Here is a 15557-nt window from a genome sequence, read left to right as displayed (position 1 = left end):
TAGCTACACCGAAGCTATGGAACGATCCGGTCATCAGCAATGGATGGCTGCTATGCGAGAGGAGATTAAATCATTGCATGAAAATGAAACCTCGATACTGAACGATTTAGCGAAAGGACGGAAGGCGATCAAGAACAAATGGGTATACAAAAGGAAACATGGACCCGATGATACAGTTGAGCGACTGAATCCAAGGCTTGCCGTGAAGGACTGTTTCCAGATTTTTGGGATCGATGTTAATGAAGTTTGCTCTCCCGTCGTACGTTATTCGACTATTCGATATCTGATGTCACTGGCGGCCCAAAACAATGCGAACAGGATCAAGCTATTAGCCTGTCTAATCAAAAAATACAAAGCATGCAGTCCTTCCCCGATTTTTATTGAAGTTCTATTCAAAACTCCTGTAGAAATTCCATCGGGAGTTTCTATAGAAGTGTTATTAGGAATTCCTATACGAATTTCATAGGGCATTACTGTAATATCTTCCCTAAAAGCCCTCTAGTAGTTTATTCGAGAATTTCTATACGAATTCTACCGTGAACTCCTTAAGGAATTCTCCTTTTGGAAGTTGCAGCGGTTCTCCTAGAAACTCCAGCCAGAGCTCCTGTGGGATCAGGGCATCCTTCGAGAATGCGCTCAAGAATTTCTTCGGAAATTCTTTCAGGAGCTTCTTTGCAAACTTTTAGCTGCAGTTGCGTCGATGAATATGCCAGGAACTCATTCGAAAAATAATCCTGCAGTGTGAAAATCTAGCTTTACGTTTAAATCCAAGGAAAAAAAAATTAGAAAATACTTCTGGAGTTCTCCGGATGACTCCGAGGTTTTTTCAACGTATTTCTGCGAAAACTCTTTCAGAGGTTTCTCGTGAAAATTTTCCCTACAGTTTCTTCGAGAATTCTTCCAGGATACCATTCTAGTATATTTTCAAGCCTCCTTGACATCTTCCGGATATTCTTATCCAGTCAGCCTTCCATGAGTTTTTTTTTCAGGACTGTTTCTATGTACTTCCCTGAGAAAATCTTCCGGATTGCCCCCAGGACATTTTCCAGGAGTTCTTTCGAGAAATCATCCAAAAATTCTACCGAGAACACTTTCATGAGTACCTCTAGAAAACTTCTCCAGAAGTTCCAACCGAAATTTCTCTTAAAGCTTCACCGGAAATTGTTCTAGGAGTTGCACCCTCTAGGTCCAGGAGTTCCATTTGGGGACTCATCCAGTGTTTCCACTAAGGATCCCTACTGAAGATCTGCATAGAATTTCTTCCAGAATTTCACCGGCGATTTCTTCAGGAGTCTCATCTGAAATTCATTTTGGAGTTTCTTCTGGGAAGGGTCCAAAAAAAACCTCAAGTATCACCAGAAAGAGAATCACTAGGCCCACTCCACATTGATCAGTGTTTTTCTTTCAATAATTTTGGATGGCGTAACATGATTATGACGAACCATATGAAAATATCGGGACAATAGTTAAAACAGACTTCATGAAAAATTTCGTAAAAATAAAGAATTTGCGAATCACTAAATTAAATTCCAAAGAAACTCCCTAAAGAGTTCCCGGAGAAACTCATTAAGAAATTCCCGGAGCTATTTCTGAAAATTTTACTGGTGACTGAAGAATTAGCTTAAAATTCCTGAAAGAATTTTTTCCCTGAAGAAATTCACGGGATGAACTCTCGTAGAAATTAACGGAGGAAGTCCTAGAAGAACTTCTGAGCTGATTCTCGAAGACACTCCTGAAGAAATTCCTGCAAAGACTTTTGAAAGAATTTCCGGGGGAAAAGCCACTTAAAGGAAATATCCAGAGGAATTGCTAAAGACAATCCGATAATAACTTCGGGGGAATTTCTGAAGAAACTCCCGAAAAAAATTGTGAAAATAGGGGAACTTACGTATTCTCGGCAGTTTTGTTCTCTTCGTCATGGGGGGTTTTTTGAAACCTGTTGGTCTCAGAGTTGGCCTCAAATCCTTCCCAACCAAGCTGAGTTATATGCCCAAATTTCAGGCAATTCGACCCACAAAAACCCCCCATGACGAAGAGAACAAACCTGCCGATAATACCCTTCGTCACCCTACTACCCGGAGGAGCTCACTTTTCATTTTCATTTTGCAGCAGTTGGTGGGGCAATAAGAGCGCAAGTCAATCCAATGCCGAAGATCAAGGATGGGTAATGGCCGTAATAGTCCGTGCGGACCACATGAACACCATCGGAATGGAAATGGTATAGGTTGGGGAGAGGGAATGGATTAGACTTGAGACACAATAATGCAAATAATACCACGCAATTTAATGAAACACAGGATTAAAAATTTTATCCATTATTATTAAATCCAAACAAGTGATACTCAGAAGTAAAAAGAAAATCGTGTCAAGCACCGCTCCTTCCAATTCCACCAAGAACCCGCATCTCTCGACAGACACACACCTCTCGACTAGTCGAATCAAGTACAAGACACCGAAGACGACCCTACAGTTGAGGTCGAAACACGTATCCGTCAAAGGATGCAAATTCTTAGCGGAATCAAAAGGAACAGTACTTAACACGATTTTCCTTTTACTTACGGGTACCTAGTAAGAAATAATGAGTATTTGTCTAAACTTCGTCACACCACGTCGAACGCATTAACGTCTATAATGCGTTTTAAGTATTGATCACACATTCCGATCAACCAACCCTTGGAGGCCCATTAAAGTGTTGAAAGGTGATATATTTCACTAAAGACTATTACATTACCAAAAATAAAATACAACACCATCGACCGCTACAATCGTTTAGAGGGTAGAAAATGAATTTGATATGATATAATTACCCAATGGGTGCCCCAGACATAAAAATCCATTAATTTGATTCAACCAGGAGCTCGTTCATAAATCACATTACTTCATGAGGAGAGGCAAAGTTGTAACTTCATGCAATTTTTGTTTTTGCATGGACAAAATTTTATGAGGGAGAGAGATGAAGCCAATATTCGGTCTACATGTTTTATGAACGGACTCTAATATATGAATTTGCAGCATAGCTGAGCCTTTCCGTCATAAAACTGACGAAAACCAATAGTTTGTAATGAAATTGTCCGCGTGGATTTGTAGTACTGAATCAATTGCTCGACATGACCCTATGTCTCACATACGATTATGCTAATGACTTATTAAAAGATTAAAATCTGATACTCATCTCATGTTTGTCTTCAAAACCTTGTCATATTTAGAAAATGTATGCTTAAGGTTTAGCTCTTAAGCTTTCTTACTTACCTTACCGGTCAGGCTAAGGCCGGGGTGGCCTCTGCTGTACATAGTAGCCGCCTCCATTCCACTCGGTCCATGGCTGTTTGTCTCCAGTTCCGCACTCTGCGTAGGGTCCGCAGATCGTCCTCCACTTGGTCGACCCACCTAGCTCGCTGCGCTCCACGTCTTCTTGTACCGGTCGGATGACTCTCGAGAACCATTTTAGTCGGGTTGCTATCCGACATCCTGATGACGTGACCCGCCCACCGTAGCCTCCCGATTTTCGCGGTATGGACGATGGTTGGTTCTCCCAGCAGCTGCTGCAGCTCGTGGTTCATTCGCCTTCTCCAAGTCCCGTCTTCCATCTGCACTCCGCCGTAGATGGTACGCAACACCTTCCGTTCGAAAACTCCAAGAGCGCGTTGGTCCTCTGCACGTAGGGTCCATGTTTCGTGCCCATAGAGGACGACCGGTCTAATCAACGTTTTGTAGATGGTTAACTTCGTGTTACGGCGAACTTTATTCGATCGTAGAGTTCTGCGGAGTCCAAAGTAGGCACGATTTCCTACCACAATGCGCCTCTGAATTTCTCTGCTGGTGTCGTTGTCGTCGGTCACCAGTGAGCCCAGGTACACGAATTCTTCAACCGCCTCGATTTCATCACCGTCGATATGAATTCGGGGTGGCGGGCGCGGTGATTCCTCCCTGGAGCCCTTTGCCATCATGTACTTTGTCTTCGACACATTAATGACTAATCCGATTCGCCTGGCTTCACTCTTTAGTCGGATGTACGTTTCCGCCATCGTCTCAAATTTACGAGCAATAATATCAATATCATCGGCGAAACCAAGCAGCTGAACGGACCTCGTGAAAATCGTCCCACTCGTGTTTATCCCCGCTCTTCTTATTACACCCTCCAAAGCAATATTGAACAGCAAGCACGAAAGACCATCACCTTGCCGTAGCCCTCTGCGAGATTCGAAGGGACTCGAGAGTGTCCCTGATACTCGAACTACGCACATCACTCGATCCATCGTCGCCTTGATCAACCGTATCAGTTTATCCGGGAATCCGTATTCGTGCATAATCTGCCATAGCTGTTCTCGATCGATTGTATCATACGCCGATTTGAAATCGATGAACAAGTGATGTGTGGGCACGTTGTATTCGCGGCATTTCTGCAACACCTGGCGGATGGCGAACATCTGGTCCGTTGTAGCGCGTTCACCCATAAATCCAGCCTGATATTGCCCCACGAACTCTCTTGCAATCGGTGATAGACGGCGGCATAAAATTTGAGAGAGTATCTTGTAGGCAGCGCTCAGTAGTGTGATCGCGCGGTAGTTCCCGCAATCCAACTTGTCGCCCTTTTTGTAGATGGGACACACGATACCTTCCATCCATTCCTCCGGTAATACTTCCTCCTCCCAAATCTTGGTAATGACCCAGTGTAGTGCTCTCACCAGTGCTTCTCCACCGTATTTTAGAAGCTCGCTTGGTAGTTGATCTGCTCCAGCGGCTTTGTTGTTTTTCAACCGGCCAACCTCCTCCTCAATCTCTTGAAGGTCAGGGGCCGGAAGTCTTTCGTCCTTTGCACATACTCCTAGATCTGTTACTACGCCACCTTCGATACTTGCAACGTCGCCATTGAGGTGCTCATCGTAATGCTGCCGCCACCTCTCGACCACCTCACGCTCGCTCGTGAGAATATTCCCGTGATTATCTCGGCACATGTCGGCTTGTGGCACAAAGCCTCTGCGCGAGCGGTTCAGCTTCTCGTAGAACTTTCGTGTGTCCTTAGCGCGGTACAGCTCTTCCATCGCTTCGCGATCTCGTTCTTCCTGCTGGCGCTTCTTCATCCGGAAGACTGAGTTCTGCCTGTTCCGCGCCTGTTTGTAACGTGCCTCATTCGCTCTCGTACGGTGTTGCAGCATTCTCACCCATGCTGCATTCTTCTCGTTTTTCAACTGTTCACATTCGCCGTCGTACCAGTCGTTTCTGTGATTCGGAGTCGCGAAGCCTAGTGCTGTAGCCGAGGTACTACCTATGGCGGATCGGATGTCCCTCCAGCCATCTTCAAGTGTAGCTGCGCCAAGCTGCTCTTCCGTTGGTAGGGCCACTGCTAACTGCTGCGCGTAGTCTTGAGCCACTTCTACGTTACGCAGCTGCTCGATGTTGAGTCGCGGCGTTCGACTTCGACGCGTGGTGATAACTGTCGAAAGTTTTGAGCGCATGCATACAGCGACTAAGTAGTGATCCGAGTCTATATTCGCACTGCGGTATGTGCGGACGTTGGTTATATCCGAGAAAAATTTTCCGTCGATTAGAACGTGGTCGATTTGGTTTTCTGTTTGATGGTCGGGTGATCTCCAGGTGGCTTTGTGGATATCTTTGCGGGGGAAGAAGGTGCTTCGGACTACCATACCACGGGAGGCTGCAAAGTTTACGCATCGCTGGCCGTTATCATTCGATACGGCGTGCAGGCTGTTTCGCCCGATTACCGGTCTGTACATTTCCTCCCTTCCTACCTGCGCGTTCATGTCGCCGACAACGATTTTCACGTCACGCGGCGAGCAACCATCGTATGTTTGCTCTAACTGCGCGTAGAACGCTTCTTTCTCGTCATCGGGTCTCCCTTCGTGTGGGCAGTGGACGTTGATAATGCTGTAGTTGAAGAAACGGCCCTTAACTCTCAACATGCACATCCTTGCGTTGATCGGCTGCCACCCGATCACACGTTGTCGCATCTTGCCCATCACTATAAATCCTGTTCCCAGTTCATTGGTGGTGCCACAGCTTTGGTAGAAGGTAGCCGCTCGATGTCCGCTTTTCCACACTTTCTGTCCAGTCCAACAAAGTTCCTGCAACGCCACGATGCCGAAGTTGCGGGGATGTAGTTCGTCGTAGATTATCCTGTCACATCCTGCGAAACCTAGTGACTTGCAATTCCATGTTCCAAGTTTCCAATCGTAGTCCTTATTTCGTCGCGTAGGTCTATGCCGATTGTATCGAGTCGTATTTTCTCCTATGTTATTCGCAATGGGGATTTTTACGGGTGGCTTATTGGGCCTTCGCCAACACTCCTGTCTCGCCGGAGTGTATCTTATTAACACAAAAAAGCATTTTATTTTGCACTACCACTGCAAAAAAATCATTTGAAAAATGTTACTTTCGACATAGAATTTTTGCCATATGGGGCAAGATGGCCACCCCATCGGGGCAAGACGGCCACAGAGCTAATTTTTTACAATTAGTATGTTTTAATCCCTAAGCAACGTTCAATAAACCAAGGTCGAATCATCCGCAATGCTTTGCCTACAGATGATGCGGTATTGTTTTGTCGAAACGATTTAGATACATTATTACTCTTTTCATGCATTATACTGTAATTCAACGTCTTGTAACGAACCCTTATAGCGGTTTTAGCTACGATTTTCCATCCCTGTGCCAAAATATTCAATGAAACCAATCACCGTTCAGCAGCAAATTACTTCAAAGTATTTCTGAGGTATCATCTCTATCGTAATTAATTTTAACAGCTTCAATGAATATGAAAAGCAATTTTCTGTGATTTTGCAATATCTCTGAACATCAATAACAGTTTTAAGGCTGCATTAGATTGATTTTTGGATGGCGACATAGACCTTACCACAGGTGGCCATCTTGCCCCGAATGATTACGATATGTTTATCATTTTTTATATGACATAATTAATTTAAAACATTGAAATTTTATTGTCGAAGCTGAACAACAGTTACATATAGACACCATTAAAAATTAAAAATAATTTTTAAAACGATGTTATTTCATTACTAATCCTTAAAATCAGATGACCTGATACTATAGGAAAACACTGTTTTTGAACACTTAAACTTCAAACACTATTTTATAGCAGATTTTTCAAACTAATAGTAACTTTTTCGCACATTATGAACATAAAGCATTGTTTATAAACAGAACCCATGCAGAAAAAATGTTTGTGTTGCGAATTAATGCTTAAAAGACAGGGTGGTCATCTTGCCCCATATGGCCATCTTGCCCCACAACCCCCTAATAACAAACAGATGCTACTGCATAGATCCGCAGTCTAATGCACGCGCCCTGTCGGATTTCATGAGCCTCGGAGATTCTTACCACCTTCAATGGTATTCCCATGCATATACTAATCCACATTATTGTTCCATCAAGGGTCTGACTGGGCTCAAAACCCCCTCAGTGTTAATATTCTCACCAGCTTGGAATTATATTTTCCCGGTACATAAGTGATTTCGACAACATACCGTTACACTATGTCGTAGTATGCTTGGAATCACTATATCAGAGGATAGAATTATCTGATTTTAAAATTTGCCATTGAATCTACATTCAATTCAACCAATCAACACTGCAAAGCACAATGGTCATATGCCGACAATCAATGCTTTTTGGAAGATATAAACCAAGCCTAGGGAAATACTACCCGGAGGAGCTCACGAAGAAATTCCTGGAAAACCCTTTATGTATTCTCAGAGGGGATCTACTGAAGGGATTTGCGAAGAAACTTCAGAAGATACTCTCGAAATTCTCTGAAGTCTTGAAAAGAGTTGCTAAAGGAACTCCTTCAGGAATTCCCTCAAATATTTCTGGTGGAATTTTCGCAGTAACCCTCGATAAATTCTCGGTGGAGTTCATGAAGGAATTTCCGGAGAAACTCCTGAAAAATGCCTTCTGGAAAAACTAATGAAGGAGGAAATCCTGAAGAAATTCATGCAGAAATTCCCGTATCAGCAAATGAACGATTTTTAAGTATTGGCCTCGGGTAAAATCCTCATTGATTACAAAAAAGAAGGAATCTAGAGGAACAGAGCTCTCTCTGCCAATGATTATTTTGCATGTGTGTATCGTGTGGCAGGCACGAAGATACTCTAATGTCCAAGGTAATCAAGGGACTTAAGATTCATTTGCGATGATTTCTTTTGCTAAATGCAAAACAGAAGCCTACAAATTTGATATGATTTGATAGCTTTCCCCTAAAACCATTACCCAGGATGAATTATGTGTTCCCCTTCGAAAACCGACAGTGATGTAATAAGAAGGAGGATATAACAAACTGTTCCCTGAGTAAAAGAATTCTGGGGAATGAAGTTCTGAAAAAATGGAGAGCGATTTGCGGACTCTCCGCAGAGTACCGAACTGGGAGACATACATCCATGAACCGAGTCGAATGGTCTCCTACGTACTGCAGAGGATATTTAGGTCTTAGTTTGATCGGTAAGGTAATGTAAAGTGAGATGTTCGGAGAAATGAATTTCTGAAGAATGTTTCGATAGAATGCTATGAAACAATTTGGAACAAATATGTTGCTACAACAAAATATGAAATAATTCAAATCAAATTCTTGTAATTCTTGATTAAATAAGAGATTCTTATTCTTAACAATCCCAAATACCCCGTCCCACAGAAGCCGTGTAAAGATAATGAAAACGACTCACCTCTTCTAGGGCGGCAATCGTCTGCCGGCACTGAACCATCCTGGACACGAAGGTCGACGTCGTCGGCGAATTGTAGTCCTCCCGAGTCTCCTCGAGGAACTCGCTCACTCCGATTAATCCAGGCATGTTTTCTCTGTATTGGTTCACCTTACGGACAGACTAGGTAACAATTGTCCAACCAGCTGGCCCCTCGACCAAAAAAATGTATCGATAATAATTTATCCTCGTCAAACCCAACAGAACACGACGGACGTGGACGGACGGCAGGCGGCGAGAACGACAGGTGGTTCCAGCCGAACGATTCCCTTCTCCTCGGCCCGCGGATCCACCAACAAACACTCGCACTCACTCACTCCGGTCGATGGGTCGATTCTTTTCGCTCTTCTTTTTTCCCGGCTGCCACCACCAGGCGGAGCAGTAATTCAATAATTTTTCACTCGTCGTATAATTAGACACACATCCACCACTCGAACTGAACTGAAATTGTTGTTCCAGAGCACAACACATCCACCGCGGGTCTTTCTAAAAATATGTTTCGAACAACCGTGAATTTATTTTCTTTTACCTTTCTTTTCGGCGGAGGATTTCGCGTTTTGACACCTTGATGCCTCTGCACACTCACTCACGCAAACGGAACCCGTCGAATCTCCCGACCCGAGGGGAATCGGAAAACGCACACAATCACACTCACTGCTGCGCTGCTACCTCCAGACCAGACGACATCGATAAATTCGCATTCCACACGGGGTCACTCCGAACCGCAGGCTGGCTGATGGCCGCTATCAAAATCAAAACTTCCCTCTTCTCACTGCGGGCTTGTTGTCATTTTTCGCGTTTCCTCCTCCTGATGGTGTTTTCCTCTCTCTTCCCTGATATTGTCAAACACTGCGCGATGACAGCTGCTGCGCTCGGGGCGACGATGACAAAAAAATTCCAAGGGGTCTCCGGGCTGCTCTAGGCGCTTCTTCTTGGATTCTTCACTGCGCTTTTCAGCTCCTAAACTGTGTCACCATGAATTTTTGCACAAATTTTGTTTTTCCGCCAACATTTTCGAAAGCTGACTCATTGCTTTGCACTTCCAGGAAATTTTGCCGAGCCCTGCTGGGCTTTCTCGAAAAGAGATGGGTCAGTCTCGCTTGTCACCCAATCACCAGCAGTTCCATCCACTCAGGAAAAAAAAACAAGCCAAAGAAAACACCCACTTTTTCACGCACTCTTCAATCACCCCGCGATTATCTTCCAGCTAATCCGAATTCCACCGCCAAGACACACCCAAATCACACTCCCGCCGCACTAATCTCTCGCGACTAATCCGACCACCTTCAACCGATCAAAAGTCCAGCAAAATTGAAAATCCTCGTCGAAAATTTACAGCTTCTTTTTTCCTGGCTCGAATTTCACTGGCGACTGACTTCGACCGACTCTTGGACTGCGAAACACTCTCCTTCTCACTGATGCGACCGACCGCGACGCTCTTTTTGGTGACTCCGACTCATCATCATCGTCCTGTTCCTTCCTATCTGGGGTTGTCTCTTTTCCGCTAACGGATTGTGCCCGCGACGAAGCCAGCGAAACAAAACGGTTTTTGTAAACGGTCTCACTCTTCAAGTTGTTGTCCATCCGCAGAAAAACCACCGTTCGAATCGACCGTCGATCTGCTACTGAAAGACGTCGCGGCGTTCTCGTCTCACCAAAATGCATCGAAAAAGGTTGACTGGCGGACGTCGCGGCGCTCGTCTGCAGATGTCGGACTCGCACCAAGGTGCATCAGGAACAGGGCTGCCAGATCTCATAATATGATATATCTCGCGTTACATTTGAAAAGGGCCTATCCCTAGAACGTAAACATTGAGAAAAATCGATGCAAACATTTTCCATGACATTTCCTATTCGTATTTCACAGTTTAGGAATTTTTCAACATGCTTTCCGTTCTAATGACACAAGATTGAATGTATCTGTGCATCAATAATCAAGATTGCATTGAAAATTATCAAAAAAGTATGAAAAATTGTAGATAAACATGTTAAGCTAATTTGGAAAGTTTCACCCGGTGTACGCCTTATTGTGAGTCTTTCTAAAATTTTCTTAGCGTGGGTTGGCTATCCGAGTGAGTCTGTTGTTGACATCGAATCAAGACTCGGCCCATTTTGTGAGAGAGAATTCTCTCTCTCGGCGCTCGGGCCGGGAGCCGTTCGGAAAATTTTCGGTTGTCGGCCCTTTAAACGAGAAGGCCTACCAATGTAAACAAAATTTTACCGTTACTGGCCCATTTGGAACACGGGCTTATGAATGATTGGGGAAAAAGCAGTGATTGGCCGTTTTGAATATGGGGTTTATTTTGATAAGGTTTTCGATTATGCGGGTGATGTTTGCACAGTAAGTTACTGTTGGGGGATGCTATTGGATGGTATCAAAATCGATTTGTTTACATTTTAAGGATAGGCCCTTTTCAAATGTAACGCGAGATATTATCGTAATTGATAGAGGCTTGCATCAAAAACATAACCTCATCGAATTCCCATACGATTTGTAAACATTGCCCTCAAATTTTTTTTGAGGGCAAGGACGGCTTTATGGACCGACGCCGAAGGAAAGAAAGAGAAGGAGATAATGATGACGTCAGCGTGCAAGCGCTCATTGATGCACCAAGCGAAAAGAAGAAGAAGTTTTGACATCCGAGCGGTGTGCGGCCGATGAGATCCTCGTTGCTAATTGGTCGATGGATGTAAACGGCACACCGCTTGGATGTTAAGGTGAAACGGGACGCCGTGTTATTTTTCCTATCTTGCCTCTCTTTCTAACAATTTGCCTCGTGATTTTGAAGATGGTAATCTCGAGTTCTATTGCACTGAAGATGCTGAAAACCAATCAGCATATGCACACTCAGCGAAAAAAACTAGCAAAATTCATCGAAATACCTTATGAAAATTTGCTATAATTAATTCTTATGGATGGCATAAGAATACCTTATGAAAATTGATCGTGCTTGCTATGACAAATTTCATAAGATAGACTTATGAAAAGAACAAAAAAAATCTTAAAATGAAGCAGACTGGATTCGATCCATGAACGTCGGGATCACCGAGCCCGTGATTTATCCACACGGCTACCGACGCTTGAGAATACCATGTTGCTAAACATGAATAAAAGCCAAGCTGTGAGGCGATTTTTCGTCATAGAGTGACCTTATGAAATTCATCCGAATCATTATGAATTATTTAAAGGCCGTTTCATAAGTTGGGCCTTATGAAAATCTTAAGGTTATTTGGCTGAGTGCACTGCAAGTGAGCATACACAATGATAGGTTTTTGTTGCAAAATTTAAAGTAGAATCTGAGATTACCATCTTAGTAGCAACAGAGCAATGGCGGATACTTCCTCGACCGTCCCGTTCGCCCTTAAAACTTCTTTTTCTTTTCGCTGGTGCATCAATCAATTGACCAATCCAAATGTCTGTGTGGTAGTGATTTGTGTTCAACATCTCCGCGTTAGAAATTTGTAAGAACTTTGTAAACATCTTTTGTTCTCCCGTATTGACCAATCCAAATGCCTGTGTGGAAGTGGTTTGTGTTCAGATTTCCCGTGTTAATCTATCTGTAAGAACTTTGTAAACATCTTTTATTCTCACGTTTATGGATAGGCTTGCAGTAGGTTTCGTGAGACATTTTTTGGACAACTCAATATGGATAGGCTTACCTCGGGCTTACGTTAGGTTACGTGAGATAAAATATGGAGAACTCAATTGACTTCTTCAACACGCTTAAATATTTTTGCACAGCGCATGTGTAACCCTTACACACTTTGAGGCGTCGCTTGCAAAGTCGACAGAATGCTTGGATTTTTCTAATGTTTTCCAATAAATTAAAGGAATCTAGTAAATAGTATACTACCATTGATAACAATACAAATACAATTTGTTTAATGGGCCCGCATAGAAAAAAAAAAACAGTATGATATACACTTCCAACAATAAATTTGCTCCAAACGGTAAGGTTGATGTATCACAAACTGTTGCTATTATGTTCAACCATTTGAATTCCAAAGCTATTGCATCTTGCTTTGCTTTATAGATTACCGTGCAAATGTTCAATCGTCTAAAATATTTGTTCACACGTCAAACACCATGGAAAGTAACAAGTAAACAAACCGATTATTCCATGCACCACCCAAAAAGTGTAACCGACGCTTAAAATTTCTAGCAGCGAAACGAACCAATGTATGCTTAAACTGGTGGGAACATATGGTGGTGTGACAAAAAATTTCTGCAGGGGGTCGAATGCGGTGCAAAAAAAGCAATATCCACCATAAATTACAGTATTGATAACCCCCAAACCAAACATTAACAGTATAACATAATGTGCTGACATTGTTAAACGATAAAAAGATGCAAACACGGATCGCAAGGTAGAATTGTGGGATCACATTATATCAAATGGTAAGTTTTTATATTTCCTCGACTCACTCACACCCAAGGGTTTTGATCGACGCCACTTTCCCCAAATCAGCGCTGGAGGAAATCTGGTCCAGTTCTTCAACACAGTGAATCATAATAAAACATTCATGATAAGTATTTAGCTGGCCAATAATGATTAGGAACGAGTAAACGTTCCTGCAGGAAATTGCAAACCAGATATGAAGATGATGTAGATGCTACAAATTATTTTCTATTGTAAAGGGAATAAAATTCGCAGAAGGGGGAATTTCGGTTGAAATTTATTACTGAAATGCTCAGCAAACCATTGTGAACAAAAAAAAAATTACCGAAAAGTCAGTATTCTTTGACATATAAAGTTTACTGACTAAATCGGTATTTTTTGACAGCTCAGCAAATTTTCGCCTTACTGAGTGTTCGGTAATAAAATTTTTTTACTGAGTTAACTCTGCTGTTCAAAAAACCCAGTAAAATTTTACCGAGTTCGGTAATCAAATCTGAGTGTGTATTTTATACCAAGCCGCCTATTCAACATACTGTAATTTGGCAGATTACCATTTGTCAAACTGGCAAATCTGTACGTGGTATGGTTAGCTTACTGTTATCTCGGACAGTTTGAAAAATGGTTAAATGACAATTGGTAATAGTCATCTACAGTATGAGAAACGCTGCATTTACAGTTCATGATTATGCGGGCAATCCAAAAGCCTCTGTGCATGGTAGTGATTTCAAGACCAACAATTGAAAAGGTCACATCAACATTACGTAAACAAGCACGTTTCTGTTGACATAGGGCCTTCTGGTATCCACCCACGCATCTCACCACCATTAACAGAAAGCTTGATGTTTGCACTTTCTGTTAGTGGTGGTGAAGTGTACGAGTGGAGTTCAAAAGGCCTCAAGTCGATAAAAACATGTTTGTTTACAAAACATGACATAACATAACAAACTCTAAGAACTTTTTAAACATCTTTTGTTCTCCCGTATATAGATAGGCTTGCATTACACGCATGCGTAAGTAGAGTGGATTTTTTTTAGACTTTCCATACAAGGTTGATGATTTGAAATCGATTTTTGTTCTATTTTTAAGCAACGTCGCTCACTTCACACATCTTATTTTCCGTAATCAATGCTCCGATTGAGCTGATTTTTTTACTGCAACTCGCCTACATATGATATGTCAAATAAACGTTGAGAAAGAATTTTTATATTGTTTTTTTTTTTCTTATTAAAAAAATACATTTCTTCATATATTTTTGTAAATTTGGCTAAAATTGAAAATATTTTTGTAAATTTGGCTAAAATGAATTTCATCAATCTGACGCATAACCTGCATTCAGATGATCGAATGGTATTGTATTCAGCTTTTTATTTATGGAAAAAGATTTGAAATTGGTTGAACAAAACGCAAGATATTTGAATTTTAGTAAATTCCATATTTTTCAAAGTTGTAAAACTTGATATTGAGCTTAAACTCAAAAACAGCTCTACTTAATTTTTTTTGAAGCACGGTTTCGAAATCAGTGCTATATTGTAATTCAAAAATGTTGGTCGTTGACAGAAGTTCACGACTTTCGTTTTATTTTGTAAACTATAGTGAAATCAACCATGCGTTTTATTGTTTTAAACAAGCGCCATTTTTCTGCGTGCACATTGTGTCAGATTCTGTCTTGCCCCTTGGTACTACCCGCTCAGATGAATTTCTACCTGGGTACTTCGAGTCTACCTAGTTAAGACACCTCATGGTTAACTTAGCTAAGACACTCAATTTTTTTTCATGGATTTTATTTTGGCTTCCAACCGGGCTATGCTTTTGACGTTTGGTTTCGCCTGTTTACACTTCTCGTCAACCGACACAGCAGGGATGCCAGGTGAAATTTTCAAGTGTCTTCACAAGGCATGCTAAAATGTCTTCACATGTCTTCACACTCCATATTTAGACTTTAATATAAAATTAAAGTTAAAAATCAAAATTTTTGCTATGTTTTCCCTTCGCCTTATATCAAGTAATATAAAGTGATATTATATATCAAGAACGGCGTTGACACTACGTTTAGCTAAACTTACAGAAAATATTTAGTTATTTCGATATGGAAATTTCTTATCAGATTTCCCACGAAAATGTTAGGGGATTTCGGACATATTCTGAATAATTGTAAATACAAAATGCAAGTAAATGTTGGAGTCAATCTCGAAGAAACGGCATTGCGATAAATTTTGGTGAACCATCCGTATTAAACCTGAATGTATTCCTGGAAATTCCAGCAATGATTTCCTAGAATATTTGATTAGGCCTTTGGATGAAAATTTAACGTTATTTCAGAAAAGTTTTAGTACGATTCTAGTGAGACTTGTGATAATTATTGTTTAATTCGGGTGTTTGTTAGATTTCAGGCAAACTCTGGTGGAAATGCTTGAACATTCTAGTATTA

General features: G+C 41.8%; 1 protein-coding gene across 2 annotated transcripts in view; it reads right to left on the bottom strand.

The window, feature by feature from the left end:
• Positions 1 to 10340, bottom strand: part of LOC109409972 (arfGAP with SH3 domain, ANK repeat and PH domain-containing protein) — a 154645-nt gene extending 144305 nt beyond the window's left edge. The window contains exons 1-2 of one of the 2 annotated variants that reach the window (XM_062854443.1): positions 9896 to 10340; positions 8694 to 9799 (exon numbers count right to left, since the gene is read on the bottom strand). In XM_062854443.1, the coding sequence (XP_062710427.1) occupies positions 8694 to 8819 (126 nt within the window). In that variant the 5' untranslated portion in view covers positions 8820 to 9799; positions 9896 to 10340. Of the gene's footprint in view, positions 1 to 8693 lie in introns of both variants that reach the window. The other variant, XM_029870339.2, reaches the window with a different exon arrangement.
• Between the last annotated feature and the right edge of the window lie 5217 nt (positions 10341 to 15557).

The sequence above is a fragment of the Aedes albopictus genome, chromosome 2 (genome assembly GCF_035046485.1).
Source record: "Aedes albopictus strain Foshan chromosome 2, AalbF5, whole genome shotgun sequence".
Lineage (NCBI taxonomy): Eukaryota > Metazoa > Arthropoda > Insecta > Diptera > Culicidae > Aedes > Aedes albopictus.
This window is presented reverse-complemented; position numbering and strand designations above follow the sequence as displayed.